This window comes from Caretta caretta, chromosome 7 (genome assembly GCF_965140235.1).
Source record: "Caretta caretta isolate rCarCar2 chromosome 7, rCarCar1.hap1, whole genome shotgun sequence".
Lineage (NCBI taxonomy): Eukaryota > Metazoa > Chordata > Testudines > Cheloniidae > Caretta > Caretta caretta.
This window is the reverse complement of record NC_134212.1, coordinates 30084781-30098537: the sequence shown is the minus strand read 5'-3', so window position 1 is coordinate 30098537 and position 13757 is coordinate 30084781. Positions and strand designations below refer to the sequence as shown.

The following is a 13757-nucleotide window of genomic DNA, read 5'->3' as shown; positions in this document are numbered from 1 at the left end:
TAATACAGTAAACTGAGACCCTGGAGGAGGACAAGGTACTTAGGTTTCCCATCCAAAATGCATTCTGTTGGATTTATGATTCTTGATGATAGTTTGTCCTTGTTTTGTTCATTCGCCCTGCTGGGTTTGGTGTCTCTGAAATACATCCAATATATTGTAACACAATGGCTTCTCTACCACTTTCCAATCGACCTGGGTTTTGACAGAACCGCAGCTGGGCCGGTCCCCCGGATGTCTCGGCACATGGCACCATCCCTTCTCTAGAATTGCAACTGGCATTAATAATAAAGCAGCTAGTTTCCAGCCCTTGGGGTTACAAATATAATCTCCAAAGAGCTGTCCCACGTGTAACCCATGCAGCGCTAGCTGCCTGAACTACAAATGAGGGAATAGCCTGGGTCCTGTTCCCTGCCCCGCCATCCTCTCCCTGAGCCAGCCAGTCTCCCTGCTCTGGGACTGGATCTGAGCTGTCGCCCCCTCAGAGGGGAAAGGTCCCATATCCCAGGTCCCCAGCCCTGAAAACACAGACAAAGGCTGCTCCCAGTTTGGGGGTCACAGTGGGGTTTTATTGAATTGGGATTTTAATTGCATCGAAACAATTCAGCACATTTAAAGAAGGATTGGATATGAGGGGTGGGGCTAATTCCCATTCTCCATCGAGGCAATTCCATAGGCCAAAGATGGCCAGGATAGGGGAACAGGGGTGGAACAGATGGACAGACTGACATGCTGCTCCTGAGAGGATGCCCCCAGCTCCCCATGCCCAGAGTGGGGCTTTGACCCTGGAGGCCCGGAACGTGGGATCTGGACTTGCTGGCCCTGCAGTCCCCGTGGGATCCGGGGGTCCTGGAGATCATTTCTTCTTGGTGGCCGCTGCCAATGCTTGGGCTTCTGCTGCTGCCACCGCCAAGGCCTCCTCGCGCTGCTGCTGGAACACGGCATATTCCTCTGCACTGAGGCTGGTGGAGAGAGAAGAAAGGGGTCAGACTTGCCTGACATGGGAGACCTGGCTCCCAGCCCCAACTAGCACACTAGACTACACCCAGCCCCACCTGCTTGTACCACTAGATTCCTCTCCCTGCCCACTCCTGGGGATAGAACCCAAGAGTCCTGGCTCCCAGAGCCAGGCATAGAACCCAGCAATCCTGACTGCCAACTCCCCCAGCTTCACTCACTCACCCAGAGCTGGGAACCCAGGGCTCCCGGCTCCTGCCCCGGCACAGGCTCTGTGCAGGTACTCACTCTCTCACCACCTTGATGCCCAGGGTTCTGGCGCTGCCGATGAGGGATTTCACCACCTTCTCCAGACTCGTGTCCCGCACCACAAAGTTGGAGTTCTTGGACTTCACCAGAGCGATCTCGTACAGATGCTTCAGGGTCACCATGCCTGCTACCTCGTGCCCTGTTCAGCCAGAGACCTGTTAGCTCCACCCATGGGGCCCCATCACAGCCACCGTGCAGGCCCCTTGCATCCTGACCCACAGCTCCTCTACCCCTTGTGGACCCCATGTGTCCCCCCAACCCGCAGCCCCCCTGTCCCATCCGGCAGAGCCCCCCAGTGGACCACAGGGCCCCTCCAGCCAACCTGCAGCCCTCCCACAGGGCTCCTCCATCCTGACCTGCAGCTCCCATGTCCCATGGTCAGATGCAGTTCAGAGCTCAGAGCTCTAATGTTGGAAGCAGCCACCAGGTGACCCACAGGCTCTTTCTATGGGGTGCTCTTGCTGCAGGCTGTCCCCAAGAGGGTGTGTGTGGGGGTGAATCCTGGTGGCCCAACTCTCCCCCCCACACCTATTCACAGGGCATCAGGGCAGGCAGGAAAGTGAGGGGAGGCCCTGGGTGCCAATCTACAGGCCTGGTGTCCATCGTGCGGTAGCTGGGGTTCAACACGGAGGGCAGCGTGGGCACTCCCAGAGCACAGGGAGACTGCCCCCCGCCATTGGCAGGACCCTTGCCCTCACCACCCTGGGTGGCCCTGCTCCCGTATTGTGTAACCCCCTCCACACCAGTCTGGGCCTCTCCCCTCCCTCCTCTGTGCCCCCTCAGTTTGGGCCACCCCCGTTCATCTCCTCACCAGTCTGCGCTGCCCCCTTGTCGATGCCGGCAGCCGCTTTGAGGAAATAGGAGGCCGTGGGCTGGTTGATCTGGATCTCATAGGTTCTATCTGGCTGCAACACATCAAGGGGGTGGGGCTTAAACTGGGGTCCTGCCTGAGGAGACGTGGCCTTGACCTCTCTGCACCCCAAAGGGAGACCCCCAGTAACCTGCCACACACAGATCCTGCCCCACTGTGGAGGGGTGTGCTCTGGCCCAGTGGCAGTGATAGGGTCAGGCAGGATAGGGCAGTGTGGGGGGGTGCCTCCCCCTGATATCGGTGCACATGGGCAGCAGGGCTGGGGGGCAGTGTGGGGTGGCAGGGTGTGGGTTGGGGCAGTGGGGGCTGTCTCACCTTGACATCAATGTGCACGGGGAGTGGCACGCCCTCCTTGATGTCCTTGGTTTGCTCGTTGAAGTCCTTGCAGAACTGCCCGATGGGGATGCCCCTCTTGGGAGAGAAGCAAGGACACTGTCAGGGGGTTCGGATCCCCCACCCGCCTGCTCCATATGTCCCAGAATCTCTTGCAGCTCCACATGTGACCTCACCCCAAACCACAGCTGGTGCTCCCCAGAGGGGAAAGACCCTGTATCCCATTCCCCACATCTGAGCCAACCAGTCCCCTGCCCTGGGGTCACATTTCAATGGTATATGCTCCCCCCGCCCCCTTTCCCTGTTTGATGGCATGGGGTGAGGCTACTGCGCTCCTTCCCAGAGGGGCTGGGAGTAGAGTCCAGATCCATGGTGTAATGCAGGGCTCTGAATCTGGTGGGATGAGTTGTGCGACGTGAAGTTGTCACTAATGATCAGGCCAAATAAAGCTGAATTAGAGCAGCGCTCACTGCCTCCCGGAGCAGTTGTGAGCTCCCCAGGGAACCCAGACTGCACACCCACCGTGCACACGTCCTGCCTAGACACAGCCCAAGACACACACAGCACAACCCCCATCCAGCGTGCACATCCCAGGAACCCCACACCCTGAGACACGCACAGCACAACCCCTGCCCAGCGTGCACACCCACAGGAACCCCACACGGGCAGAGACCCCAATGAGCCCTTCTGGCTACGGAGCCTATGAACCACACACAGGAAGACCTGCTCCCTCCAGCGGGAGGCAGCACCCACACTAGCCCAGGCCCCATGCCCATGCTATTGCGCCCCTTTGTTCATTGCTCTGGTCACTGTCTCTGCCCTTCCCCCAGCCCCAGGAGGGCCCTGTACTACTATGATTGACGGGAGGACACCGGGGTGGCACCTTCTTGCCCGTCCATCACTGCCCGCCCCTGGAGAATTCCCCGCCTTGGGGCTGCAGAGCTATCAGGCCAGGCTGGCTACTGCAGGGATCTGCACCAGGACGGGCTGACGCTGGTGCTCTGGGGCCCAAAATGCTGTAGGTGTAGGCCTGTAACCCTGCCCCTGGCCCAGGAATGGACAGTCCTGCCCCAGAAGGGACTGAACTCCTGGCCCCAGGGGAATCGCCGGGGCTGCACAGGGGCTGGGACACACAGAAGGCAGCAATAATGCCACCCCCCACCTCTCTCCCAGAACCAGGACAGACCCCAGGTCCTGATTCCCAGCCCCCATCCCCCAGCCAACCACTTGACCCCACTGCCCTCAAGTGCTGGGACGAGAACCCGGGAGTCCTGGCTCCCAGCCCCTGCTCTAACCACGAGACCCCACTCGCCTCCCAGATACCACCCCTCAGCCAGAGCCCCCTCGCCCACTCCAGAGCCCGCCATCGCCCCGCCCCCCCGCGCGAGCAGCCCAGGCTCCCCGCGCCACCCAGCGGCACAAGGACCCCGCGCAGACCCGGGACCCCCGGCGGGATTCAGGCCCCGCCCCCTGCGCGCGCGCACCCACGCACGCGCGCCGCTGCAGCTCCTGCATACGGGACCTGGAGGTAAGGGGGGCGGGGAACAGGCTGCCCTGCCCCCGGGGGTCTGGCCGGGAACGCCTCCGAGCTCCGCGCGAGACGGGCAGCGGAGCGGGAAGCGATGGGGTGTCGGGGGCGTGAGGAGGACATGGGGGGATTGGGGGCCTGGGGGTGAGGAAGCAATGGGGGCCGGGGGAGGAGGAAGCAATGGGGTGGGGGAGGCCATGGGGGGACTGGGGATGAGGAAGCAATGGGGTGGGGGAGGCCATGGGGGGATTGAGGGCCCGGGGGTGAGGAAGCAATGGGGTGGGGGAGGCAATGGGGGGACTGGGGATGAGGAAGCAATGGGGTGGGGAAGGCAATGGGGGGATTGAGGGCCAGGGGAGGAGGAAGCAATGGGGTGGGGGAGGCAATGGGGGATTCTGGGACTGGGGTGCGATGGGGTCAGGCTCACAGGATCTGGGGACATATGGTAAGCCCTGACCCCCTCCCCACAGGCAAGGCACTGCAGGGAGCAGCCAACAGACACAGGGGACTGCCCACAGCTTGAACCAATGCCAGGGTGTGGGGCACAGACAGCTGGACAGAGCCCAAGCCCTGGACTGATGCAGGGGGAGGAGCGAGGCCTGGTCTGCTCCGAGGGAGGACCAGGATGCCCAGGTCAGTATGTCGCTCTGAAATCACCCCTCCTCCAACAAACTAGACCCCTCTCCCCTCCCAGAGCTGGGGACAGAACATCAACCCCTTTAGCATCACGTCAGGAAAGTGAGGTCAGCGTCAACAAACAGTTCTTCCTGTCACCCACTGAACTACTGTGCAGTGCTGCTTTTACACAACCCCACCCCAGAGGTGGCTGCATCTCAGCACTGAGCAAGGGATCCCTGCATAAACAGCTCTCATTCCCCACCCCAGAGCCAGCTGCGTCTCTGCACCAGGCAAGAGATCCCGGCATAAACAGCCCCAGTGCCAGATGCTGCGCAGTCCCTGGCTGTCTACTAATCTGTGAAGTGCCCCTGAGAGTCCTGCTGTGGGGAGACGCTGGGAGATGACGCATCTCTGGCAGGGCAAATGAATCCAACCGACTGGGAGTGGGGAGGGTGGAGAGCCCAGGAGCTACTCGCTGGGCTGGAAGCTCGCACCAAGGAGGAAGGACAGGTCCCAGCACCCACCCCCACCTGCACGGATCATGTGTCAGGAGGGGCCATTCCCATCCCCTGTCAGAGCACACTGCTGTCACGGGGGTGGGGAAGAAGGGGAGCACAAAGGCAGCAGGCAGGTGAAGTGTGCACCACTAATGCAGGCTGGCACATCACATCCAGCTCCCAGCACGGAAGATGGACATCCCCACCTGAGCCAGTCAGTCCCCCTGCCCCAGGGCTGGATCACAGCCAGCCAGGCTGCCCCTACACAGTAAAGGTCCCAGCCCCCAGAGCCAGCCAGTGCCACCCCGAGCTGTCACACCCTTCCAAACTCCCTTCTGTATGGGAGAGAGGCAGGAAAGGCAGTAATGGGAAGAGCTCACTGAAGCTTCACTCCCTCCTCCTCCTCCGCCCGGCAAATCCATAAATCGTGCTAGGAGCTGGCACTATCAGCTGCACTGGCCTCAGGCCAGTTGGGAAATTGGACCCTTGGTCTCTACCATCATGGGGGGCCCCAGCCCCTTCCCCTACTCACGCTGGGACACAGGTCTGCTAGCCAAAGCTGAGAGAATCCTACCCTGCCTCCTCCCTGCAGCAACCTAGTCAATAACCACATGGGCCCTTTAACCTCTGAGAAACCCGTGCTGTGTGTGCACCAGCAAGGCACCTAGCGCCTGCCTCAGGTAGGCAGGGGTGCAGGGGCTATTTATACATGGATCCCTCGCCCGGCACTGAGATGCAGCTGGCTCTGGGCTGGGGCACAGCGGGCTGTTTGTATAGGGATCCCTCGCCTGGCATGGAGATGCAGCTGGCTCTGGGGCATGGGGCTATTTATATCTAATCAACAGTAATGCAAGGCCACATCAAGGTGGCTGAAGCTGCTATTTGTGGCTGCCGTGTCTTGGGGGGGGGGGGGCGCAAGCATGGCCAGTGTGTGTGTTTGTAGTGTTCGCTATGGGGCAGGGCAAGTAGAGGGCTCCCCTTCCCCTGGCTGCTCTCCCCTGAGAAGGTACCGTGGGGAAGGACCAGAGTGGCAAGGGCTGACCGCCTTGCTGGCCCGTTAAGAATGAGGGGACAGGGGTGCCAGAAACACTGACAGTTGCTGGGATCAGCAACCAAATACCTTGCTGCTCAACTCCTCCCTGCACACACGTGCTGCTGTTGGAGCCAGTGGTTAGAGCTGAGAGCCAGGACTCCTTGGTTCTACTCCCAGCTCGGGGCGGAGAGTGAGTCTAGTGGCTAGACCAGCAGGCTGGGAGCCAGGAGGTCTAGCCCCAGCACTGCCACTGACTCCATGTGCCCTTGGGCGAGCCGCTCTCGCTCAGTGCCTCAGTTTCCCTGTGTGCGACAGGATTGGGCTGACCCAGTTTCAGCGTCCCCATCAGGTACGGGAGCCAGCACATTCAGAACACTCCCATCACCCTGCCTGCCCCCTGTGCTCCTCAGGTAACTCCCTACAGGCACCTCCCCCACGCAAGTGGGGCAGCAACACTGAGGGCATTCTGTGCTAGAGGGGTCCCTGTGGGACTGGTGCAAGGGCCAGGGGGAATGCAGGGGCGCTGGGCCAGCCCCTCCACGGGAGCCCTTCAGAGAGGCTGCATTCCTGAGGGCAGCAAAAGGGGAAGTGCGTTCCCTGCAATGCAGCCTGTAGGGGGCAGAGGGGAACACAGTCCCCACCCCTTGCCCACAGCGCTACCCAAAGGGGCATTTGGAGTGACCCATTCTAGAGGCCCAGCACTAGCTCCAGGATGGTATGTGTATGTCCGGAGGCCACAGCCTGTCCGTGGTCCCCTATGGCCTGTCCTCGGTCCCTCTGTGAGGCCAGCATTAGCCCCGGGATGGTGCGTCCCAAGTCTGCAGCCTGGTCTCTTGTGGCCCATCCTGCTCTAGGCAAGTGTGACTCACCCCCCCTGCCTTTTCCCTGCAGGCGCTGCCAGCTGGCCACCCTCTGTGACCAAGTTCCCCCGCTCCATGGCACCACTGCCCCCTGCCAGCAAGCCACACGCCTGCATGTCAGCGGTGGTGATCGTCTCCACCATGGTGGCGGTGGACGTGTACCTGATGGAGCTGAGCGCTGAAGCGCAGCGGGCCAGCGTGCTGGCCCTGGCACTGGCAGGTGATCTGTGCTTCCTCTTGGTCCTGCGCTATGTGGGGGCATGGGCGGGTGCCGAGCCCCGGACCCCGCGGCATGGCTACACCATGGCACTCTGGTTCCTCTTTGTCTTCACCCTGGAGATCAAGCTATACTTCATCTACCAGGGGTACCGGGGCGATCGGCGCACCCCTGACCTGCTGGCCCGCCGTACCCTGACCCTGCTGCTCTCCATCTGCATCCCCTCCCTCTACGTGGTCCTGGTGGCCACCGAGCACTTGGAGCATGTGGCCGCCTTCCGGCGCAAGGAGGATCTGCGCGGCCGGCTCCTCTGGGTGGTGGTGGACCTGCTGGACCTGCTGGAGATGCAGGCCAGCCTGTGGGAGCCTCAGCGGCAGAGGCTGCCGCTATGGGCCGAGGGCCTGACTTTCTTCTACTGCTACAGCCTGCTGCTGGTGCTGCCCTGCGTGGCACTGGGCGAGATGGGCCTGCCCGCCCCACCCCACCTCCCACTTTACCCACTGCTCAGCCTGCTGGCCGTCAACCTGACCACACTGGCCATCCGGGCTGCTGACCTGCTGCTCTACCGCGATCAGCGGGTCTCTGCCATCTTCATGGCCAAGAACCTACTGGCCATTGTGCTCAAGGGGTGCACAGCACTGCAGTACCACAGAGCCGGGGCCACCGGGCTCAGGGAGCTTCTCCCTGGGGACATGCCATGTCACGCACCCCGGTGTGGAGGCATGGACAGCACCTCTGGACCCAGGTTCATCCCCCGGGAGTTCTGAGTGCGCAGGGACACTGGAACACCCACACCCTGAGTTGGAGGGACACTGGCTGTGAGCATGGGGCCAGATCCCCAGCTGGTGTTACCCAGCAAAACTGCCCTGATGTAAACTGGCCCCCAGGCTCCTTCACACACACAGGAGGGCTGAGATCGCAAACCTTCCTTGGGCACAAACCACTATTCACTAAGGGATGGGACTAGCATAGAAAGGGGCGAAGAAACACCGGAAGAGCTGGGCGAGCCCAGGGCTGGCATAGCAGGGGGCTATGAGTTGGGATTGAGGGGCACTGGCAGAGCTGGAGCCCAGGACTGAGACAGGTGGGGACTGAGGGACACCAGCAGTGCTAGGGCAGGAGGCAGGATTCACCCCTGCCCTTTGGGCTCCACTCCTCACTGCAGCACATTGATGACCACTGCATACACTCATCACCCCTCTGTGTGGAGCTAGACTGAGACACATGGGTCCACACCCAGCTGGCCCAGTGGCAAGCCCAGGCCGAAGCACTGGATGGGCCCAATGGGTGGTGCCAGCTATGGCCCTGACATTCGGAAGGGTAGGGGGCACATGCCTGGGCCTGTCTGCTCCATGCAGGACATGGGGACAGAGGGAAATAAAGAAGAGCTAACACAGAACAGACCTTGGATCCCAATGTGTAGAGAGTCCTGGGGCTGCATGCAGGGGTGGTGTACCGTGGCCTGCAGTCACCACCCCATGCCCCCAGGGGAGCACCTGCCCTTGGCAAAGACAAGGCTGTGGAGGGGTGGAGCCCTGAGTACCCACCTCTATCAGCCAGCAAGAGGGGAGGGGAAGGGAGACGGGAGGCAACACAAGGGGCTGGGAGCCAGGACTCCTGGGTTCTGTCCCAGCCCAGTCACTGACTCACTGTGTGACCTCAGAGAAGTGTTTTCTCCCTCTTCTGGCCCTCAGTTTCCCCATCATAGAGTTCAGGGCATTCCCATCCCCGTGACAGGTGCTTTGTGAGTGACCACTGACAGCATGCTGTGAAATCCCCTATGAGGGGCAGTGGCCCCCTCTCCCATCACTGGGGAGAGGCTCACACATCGGCTCCTTAAGAGCCAGGACCAGCCCAGCACCCCAGCAGGTCCTGGCTCTGTGCTTGGGCTACCCCATCCCCTCCCAGCTTGAGAGAAGGGACCTTAACACAGACCCTTCCCTGCACCCATCCTGCGCCACTCACTTGCCCCAGCACCAGAACATGGCCACCTCTGGGGTGGGCACAGGGGCTGTTTATATAGGGCTCCCTCCTCATCACCCCTTGGAGGGCAAAGGGCTAGTGCCCCATTCCCTGGCCCTGCTGTCCCAGGAGTCGGGGGGAGCAGGAATGAACCCACATGGTCTTTCCCCAAGGGCACAGTCCCTGATCTGGTCCCAAACCAGGGGGCCTGGCTGGGGACTCAGGGCTGTTGGCTCATATTTACAGTAAAAGCCTTTTGTGGGTTTTGCAGCAACCCCCAGCCCCCTCTCCAGAGCCAGGACAATCCCAGCGTGGGGGGCAGGATTCAGTGGGGTCACCCCATGGTCCTGTTACAGCAGGGCACCACATGGGGCAGCAGCAGTTGGAGGGGAGGAGGCAGCCCAGCAGGGCTCTCCACACTCCCAGCAGAGGAGAGTCCAAGTGCCCTGCCGCTGGGCCCTGCCATGCCAGGAGGCAGCATGGTCTTGGGGGAGGGTGCACTGGGCTGGGATTCAGGACACTGGGGTGCAATCCCCACCACTGATTCCCTGCATGACCATGGATGACTCGTGGCTCCTCTGTGGGCCTCAGCTAACAGCCATCCTACCTCTGCCTGGGAGCTCTTTGGGGCAGGTCTCTTGGTATGGGGCTGTGCAGCCCCCAGCATGACAAGGGCTGATCTCAGGCGGGGGAGAGAGGTGGGGTGTGTGTGCAGCACCCAGTAGAATGGTGCCTCTGGGCCCCACCTTTGTGCAAGCAGCAGCAGCAGCTACAGACAGGGGGCTCAGTGTAAGCCTGGGGGCATTCTCAGCCATTCCAGCCCAGCCCCTCTTTAGCCATTGTCTGAACACAGCCTGGAGCGCCAGCAGCAGCGGACATGACAACACACAGGTGCATCGTGGGGCAGCGCTTGCTCTAAGCAGTAGGATTGGGGGTGTGGTGGGAGCTTGTGCAGTCAGATGTCAAGGCCAGAAGGGCCCATTCAAATCTTCCAGTCTGACCCCCGGGCTGGATAATCCGTCCAGGGATCCTGCAGCCTGCGCAGAGCTGCTTGTTGAGCTGGAGTGGAGCTTTTAGAGGAAGACACTAGGGCTGCATTGAGATTCCAAGCAAGACTCCCTTCCCACCCCACCCTATTCCTGGGGCACTTGTCAGAAGGGCAGATCTGCCTCCCTCTTAAACAATGGTCTGTGAATGCATCCACGCATCTCTTCCAGGCCCTTGACTCTTGCTTAGCCTCTGTTGGTGACATTAATGAGCTCCCTGCTCCAGAACCGCCCCCACCCCACACGGAAGGGCTGAGAGACTGGGGATCAAGCCCCCTCGAAACCTCGTCTGGGAAAAGCTAACTCCATGCAGTTCCTGCAGCCTCTCCCTGCAAGACATCCTCCTTGGGTCACTGTGGGGCTCTTTTCTGCACCCTCTCTGATTTTTCAACACATGGCCACGCATGTACGGGACTCACCAGTAGAGAGGCAAAATCCCCTCCCTACCCATACTCACTAATCCCATTTACACAGCCAAGGGGATCACTAGCCAGTTTCTAGCCCCTTTCATAGGGGTGCATTGATTTTGTCCAGCCCTAGGCATTTCGTCAGACTACCGTGAGGTACCAAGTCAGATGCCTTGCAGAGTCCCGATCAGTTGTATCAAGGCAGTTACCGTCAGCGACCAAGCTGTGATCTCATCCAATCATGACGCCAGAGTCGTCTGACAGACTGACTGCCTGGGAAGTCATCACCGGCATCAGTTACAACACTCATCCCTCGCAGCACAGGTCTGAGGAGCTACCGCATTTGGGGAGAGCAGGGAAGGCCTCCGAGATGCCCTTCTTCTAAAGCCACCAGGGCCAGCTGCCCCCAGGGGCTACTCCCAGCTTGAACCGTTCCTTTCCACAGACATTCAAATGAAAGACAACCCCTTGTGATTCACGAGTGCCCCATGCCCAGCCTGGCTGCCCTGATTGGGCCCAGAACCCCAACACAAAGTTCAGTAGAGCAGTATTTCTCTGTCCCCCCCCGCAAACAAGGAGGAGCATGCTTCAACTGCAGAGAGCTCAAGAGCCAGTAGAGGGACTGAGCCCCACAAGAGACTCAACCCTAAAGGGTTCCGTGCCCACAACTACGTCTCCCAAACATGCCTGGGAAGGCTGGATCTCTTCCTGCCCACAAACACTGTGCCCCTGGTAACAGGTGTAAGAGGAAATCCTTTCAGAAGCTGGGGTGCTGCCCTGACATCTGCATCCAGCCAACAAATGAGAGGGGGCTAAAGACCCCGTACTGCAGGATTTGAACCACAGATCCGGCAGCCTTAAGCAGCCCAGAGTGAGAGCGGCTAACCCTGTTCCCACATTGTGAGTAGCCACAGGGGGCAGCAGGAACCTCACCAGGGGATTATTTTGGAGCATGGATGTCCCAGAAGCACCCGCTGCCCTTACAGCGAACCTCATTACCCCACACCACTGATTAAATACAGCAACCATCCCCAGCATAACAGCCCCCCCAGATCATACAGCCAGTGAGGGGCCTGGCCTACCTGCCCGAGAACAGGGCCTAGGGGAGGCCCCGGCACGGCCTGACCTGCCCGGATGATCATTCGGATGACACTCCCGGGATCGACTTTCTTCACAGCTTTGGCGGCACGGGAGATTTTTGACATGGTGAGTCTCAGCTGCGAGATGAGTACAGGGGAGAGGGAAAGTCACAGGGGGCAGCATCCAGCCCCAGGGGAGAGCGCTAGCAGGCTCTCTCTAGCACCCCCCACACTGGCACTAGGAAGGGCTCCCTTACCGCCCAAGAAGTGCCACGGGCCTGGGGAAAGTGTTGTTTGTGTCATAGCACGGTTAGAAACCACTATTCCCAGAGGGTCCTAGTACCCCCCACCCTTGTTATACAGTCATATAGCTCAGCCCCCCCGATCCCCCAGGCCCCCGTACACCCTCACCATAGAGCTCAGCCCCCCCGATCCCCTAGGCCCCCGTACACCCTCACCATACAGCTCAGCCCCCCCAATCCCCCAGGCCCCCGTACACCCTCACCATACAGCTCAGCCCCCCCGATCCCCCAGGCCCCCGTACACCCTCACCATACAGCTCAGCCCCCCCGATCCCCCAGGCCCCCGTACACCCTCACCATACAGCTCAGCCCCCCCGATCCCCCAGGCCCCCGTACACCCTCACCATACAGCTCAGCCCCCCCGATCCCCCAGGCCCCCGTACACCCTCACCATACAGCTCAGCCCCCCCGATCCCCCAGGCCCCCATACACCCTCACCATACAGCTCAGCCCCCCCGATCCCCCAGGCCCCCGTACACCCTCACCATACAGCTCAGCCCCCCCGATCCCCCAGGCCCCCGTACACCCTCACCATACAGCTCAGCCCCCCCGATCCCCCAGGCCCCCGTACACCCTCACCATACAGCTCAGCTCCCCCGATCCCCCATACACCCTCACCATACAGCTCAGCCCCCCCGATCCCCCAGGCCCCCGTACACCCTCACCATACAGCTCAGCCCCCCCGATCCCCCAGGCCCCCGTACACCCTCACCATACAGCTCAGCCCCCCCGATCCCCTAGGCCCCCGTACACCCTCACCATACAGCTCAGCCCCCCCGATCCCCCAGGCCCCCGTACACCCTCACCATACAGCTCAGCCCCCCCGATCCCCCAGGCCCCCGTACACCCTCACCATACAGCTCAGCCCCCCCGATCCCCCAGGCCCCCGTACACCCTCACCATACAGCTCAGCCCCCCCGATCCCCCAGGCCCCCGTACACCCTCACCATACAGATCAGCCCCCCCGATCCCCCAGGCCCCCGTACACCCTCACCATACAGATCAGCCCCCCCGATCCCCCAGGCCCCCGTACACCCTCACCATACAGCTCAGCCCCCTTTGCGTCCCACCACCCCATGGCCCCGCCTAGCTCCTGCCCTGTGCGCCACGGCCACTCCCCAGACCTCAGCCTCCCTACCCCAGTCCCCCACGCGCCCCAGAACTCACCTGCGGCTCAGCCCCTAATATCGACTCCGCTCACCGCTCTCAGCCCAGCGTGGGCGCAGACATATTGGGCCAGGAGTCTCGGCGAACGGCATGCCGGGAGCTGTAGTTCCCCTTGGCCCTCCCCCGTGCACGCCCAATGTATGCTGGGAGTTGTAGTTTTCACGAGCCCTTCCTGTGCTGTCCCAAGCGCATGCTGGGGGTTATAGTTTCCTCCTCCATGTTCATTCTGGGAGCTGAAGTCTTCCCCCAATGACCCAGGTGCATGCTGGGAGTGGTAGTTCCCATCCCGACAGAGACAGAGACCCACACAGTGAGTGCTCTGTTTTATGCTGGAGAGCAGCTGGACCCATCCAAGCTTGCGAGTCCTTTTCAGTAACCCAGGGTTACTTCTCTCACCTTCTTCAGGCTCTGTAGCCAATACGGCACTCAATCCCCAAAGGGCAGATTCCCTGTACACGCCATGCTGAGGCAGTCTCCAGCAATGCCAGCCCTAAACACTCACAAGAGTCTGGTCCGAAAACCCAGGAGAAGATATTAAAAATCATGAGGTCTGTTTTTAATGCATATATATGTG

The 13757-nt window shown here is 61.0% G+C and overlaps 2 protein-coding genes across 3 annotated transcripts; one reads left to right on the top strand and one right to left on the bottom strand.

The window, feature by feature from the left end:
- Positions 1–544: 544 nt before the first annotated feature.
- MRPL11 (mitochondrial ribosomal protein L11) lies at positions 545–13332 on the bottom strand. Its single transcript, XM_048858389.2, has 6 exons — positions 13184–13332; positions 11718–11852; positions 2450–2545; positions 2075–2168; positions 1243–1402; positions 545–959 (listed from the first exon to the last, which is right to left on the bottom strand). Exons 2-6 carry the CDS (start codon positions 11838–11840, stop codon positions 854–856), a joined length of 579 nt encoding a protein of 192 aa, XP_048714346.1. The 5' UTR covers positions 11841–11852; positions 13184–13332; the 3' UTR covers positions 545–853.
- On the top strand, positions 3952–8619 carry LOC125640164 (transmembrane protein 121). 2 transcript variants are annotated; one of them, XM_048858388.2, is made up of 3 exons: positions 3952–3995; positions 4466–4628; positions 7035–8619. In XM_048858388.2, exons 2-3 carry the CDS (start codon positions 4523–4525, stop codon positions 7985–7987), a joined length of 1059 nt encoding a protein of 352 aa, XP_048714345.2. In that variant the 5' UTR covers positions 3952–3995; positions 4466–4522; the 3' UTR covers positions 7988–8619. The 2 variants fall into 2 exon arrangements, with proteins under 2 accessions (XP_048714345.2, XP_074986462.1); XM_075130361.1 differs by lacking the exon at positions 3952–3995 and adding an exon at positions 4005–4105.
- Positions 13333–13757: the final 425 nt, after the last annotated feature.

Excerpts from the sequence above, each read along its gene's own strand:
- LOC125640164 (XM_048858388.2), top strand. The coding sequence starts at position 4,523 with ATGCCAGGGTGTGGGGCACAGACAGCTGGACAGAGCCCAAGCCCTGGA. Across the intron at positions 4,629-7,034 it reads GGGAGGACCAGGATGCCCAG|GCGCTGCCAGCTGGCCACCC; the intron begins GTCAGTATGTCG and ends TTTTCCCTGCAG.
- MRPL11 (XM_048858389.2), bottom strand. The coding sequence starts at position 11,840 with ATGTCAAAAATCTCCCGTGCCGCCAAAGCTGTGAAGAAAGTCGATCCC. Across the intron at positions 2,546-11,717 it reads TAGGCCCTGTTCTCGGGCAG|AGGGGCATCCCCATCGGGCA; the intron begins GTAGGCCAGGCC and ends TTCTCTCCCAAG. Across the intron at positions 960-1,242 it reads GGCATCAAGGTGGTGAGAGA|CCTCAGTGCAGAGGAATATG; the intron begins GTGAGTACCTGC and ends TCTCTCCACCAG.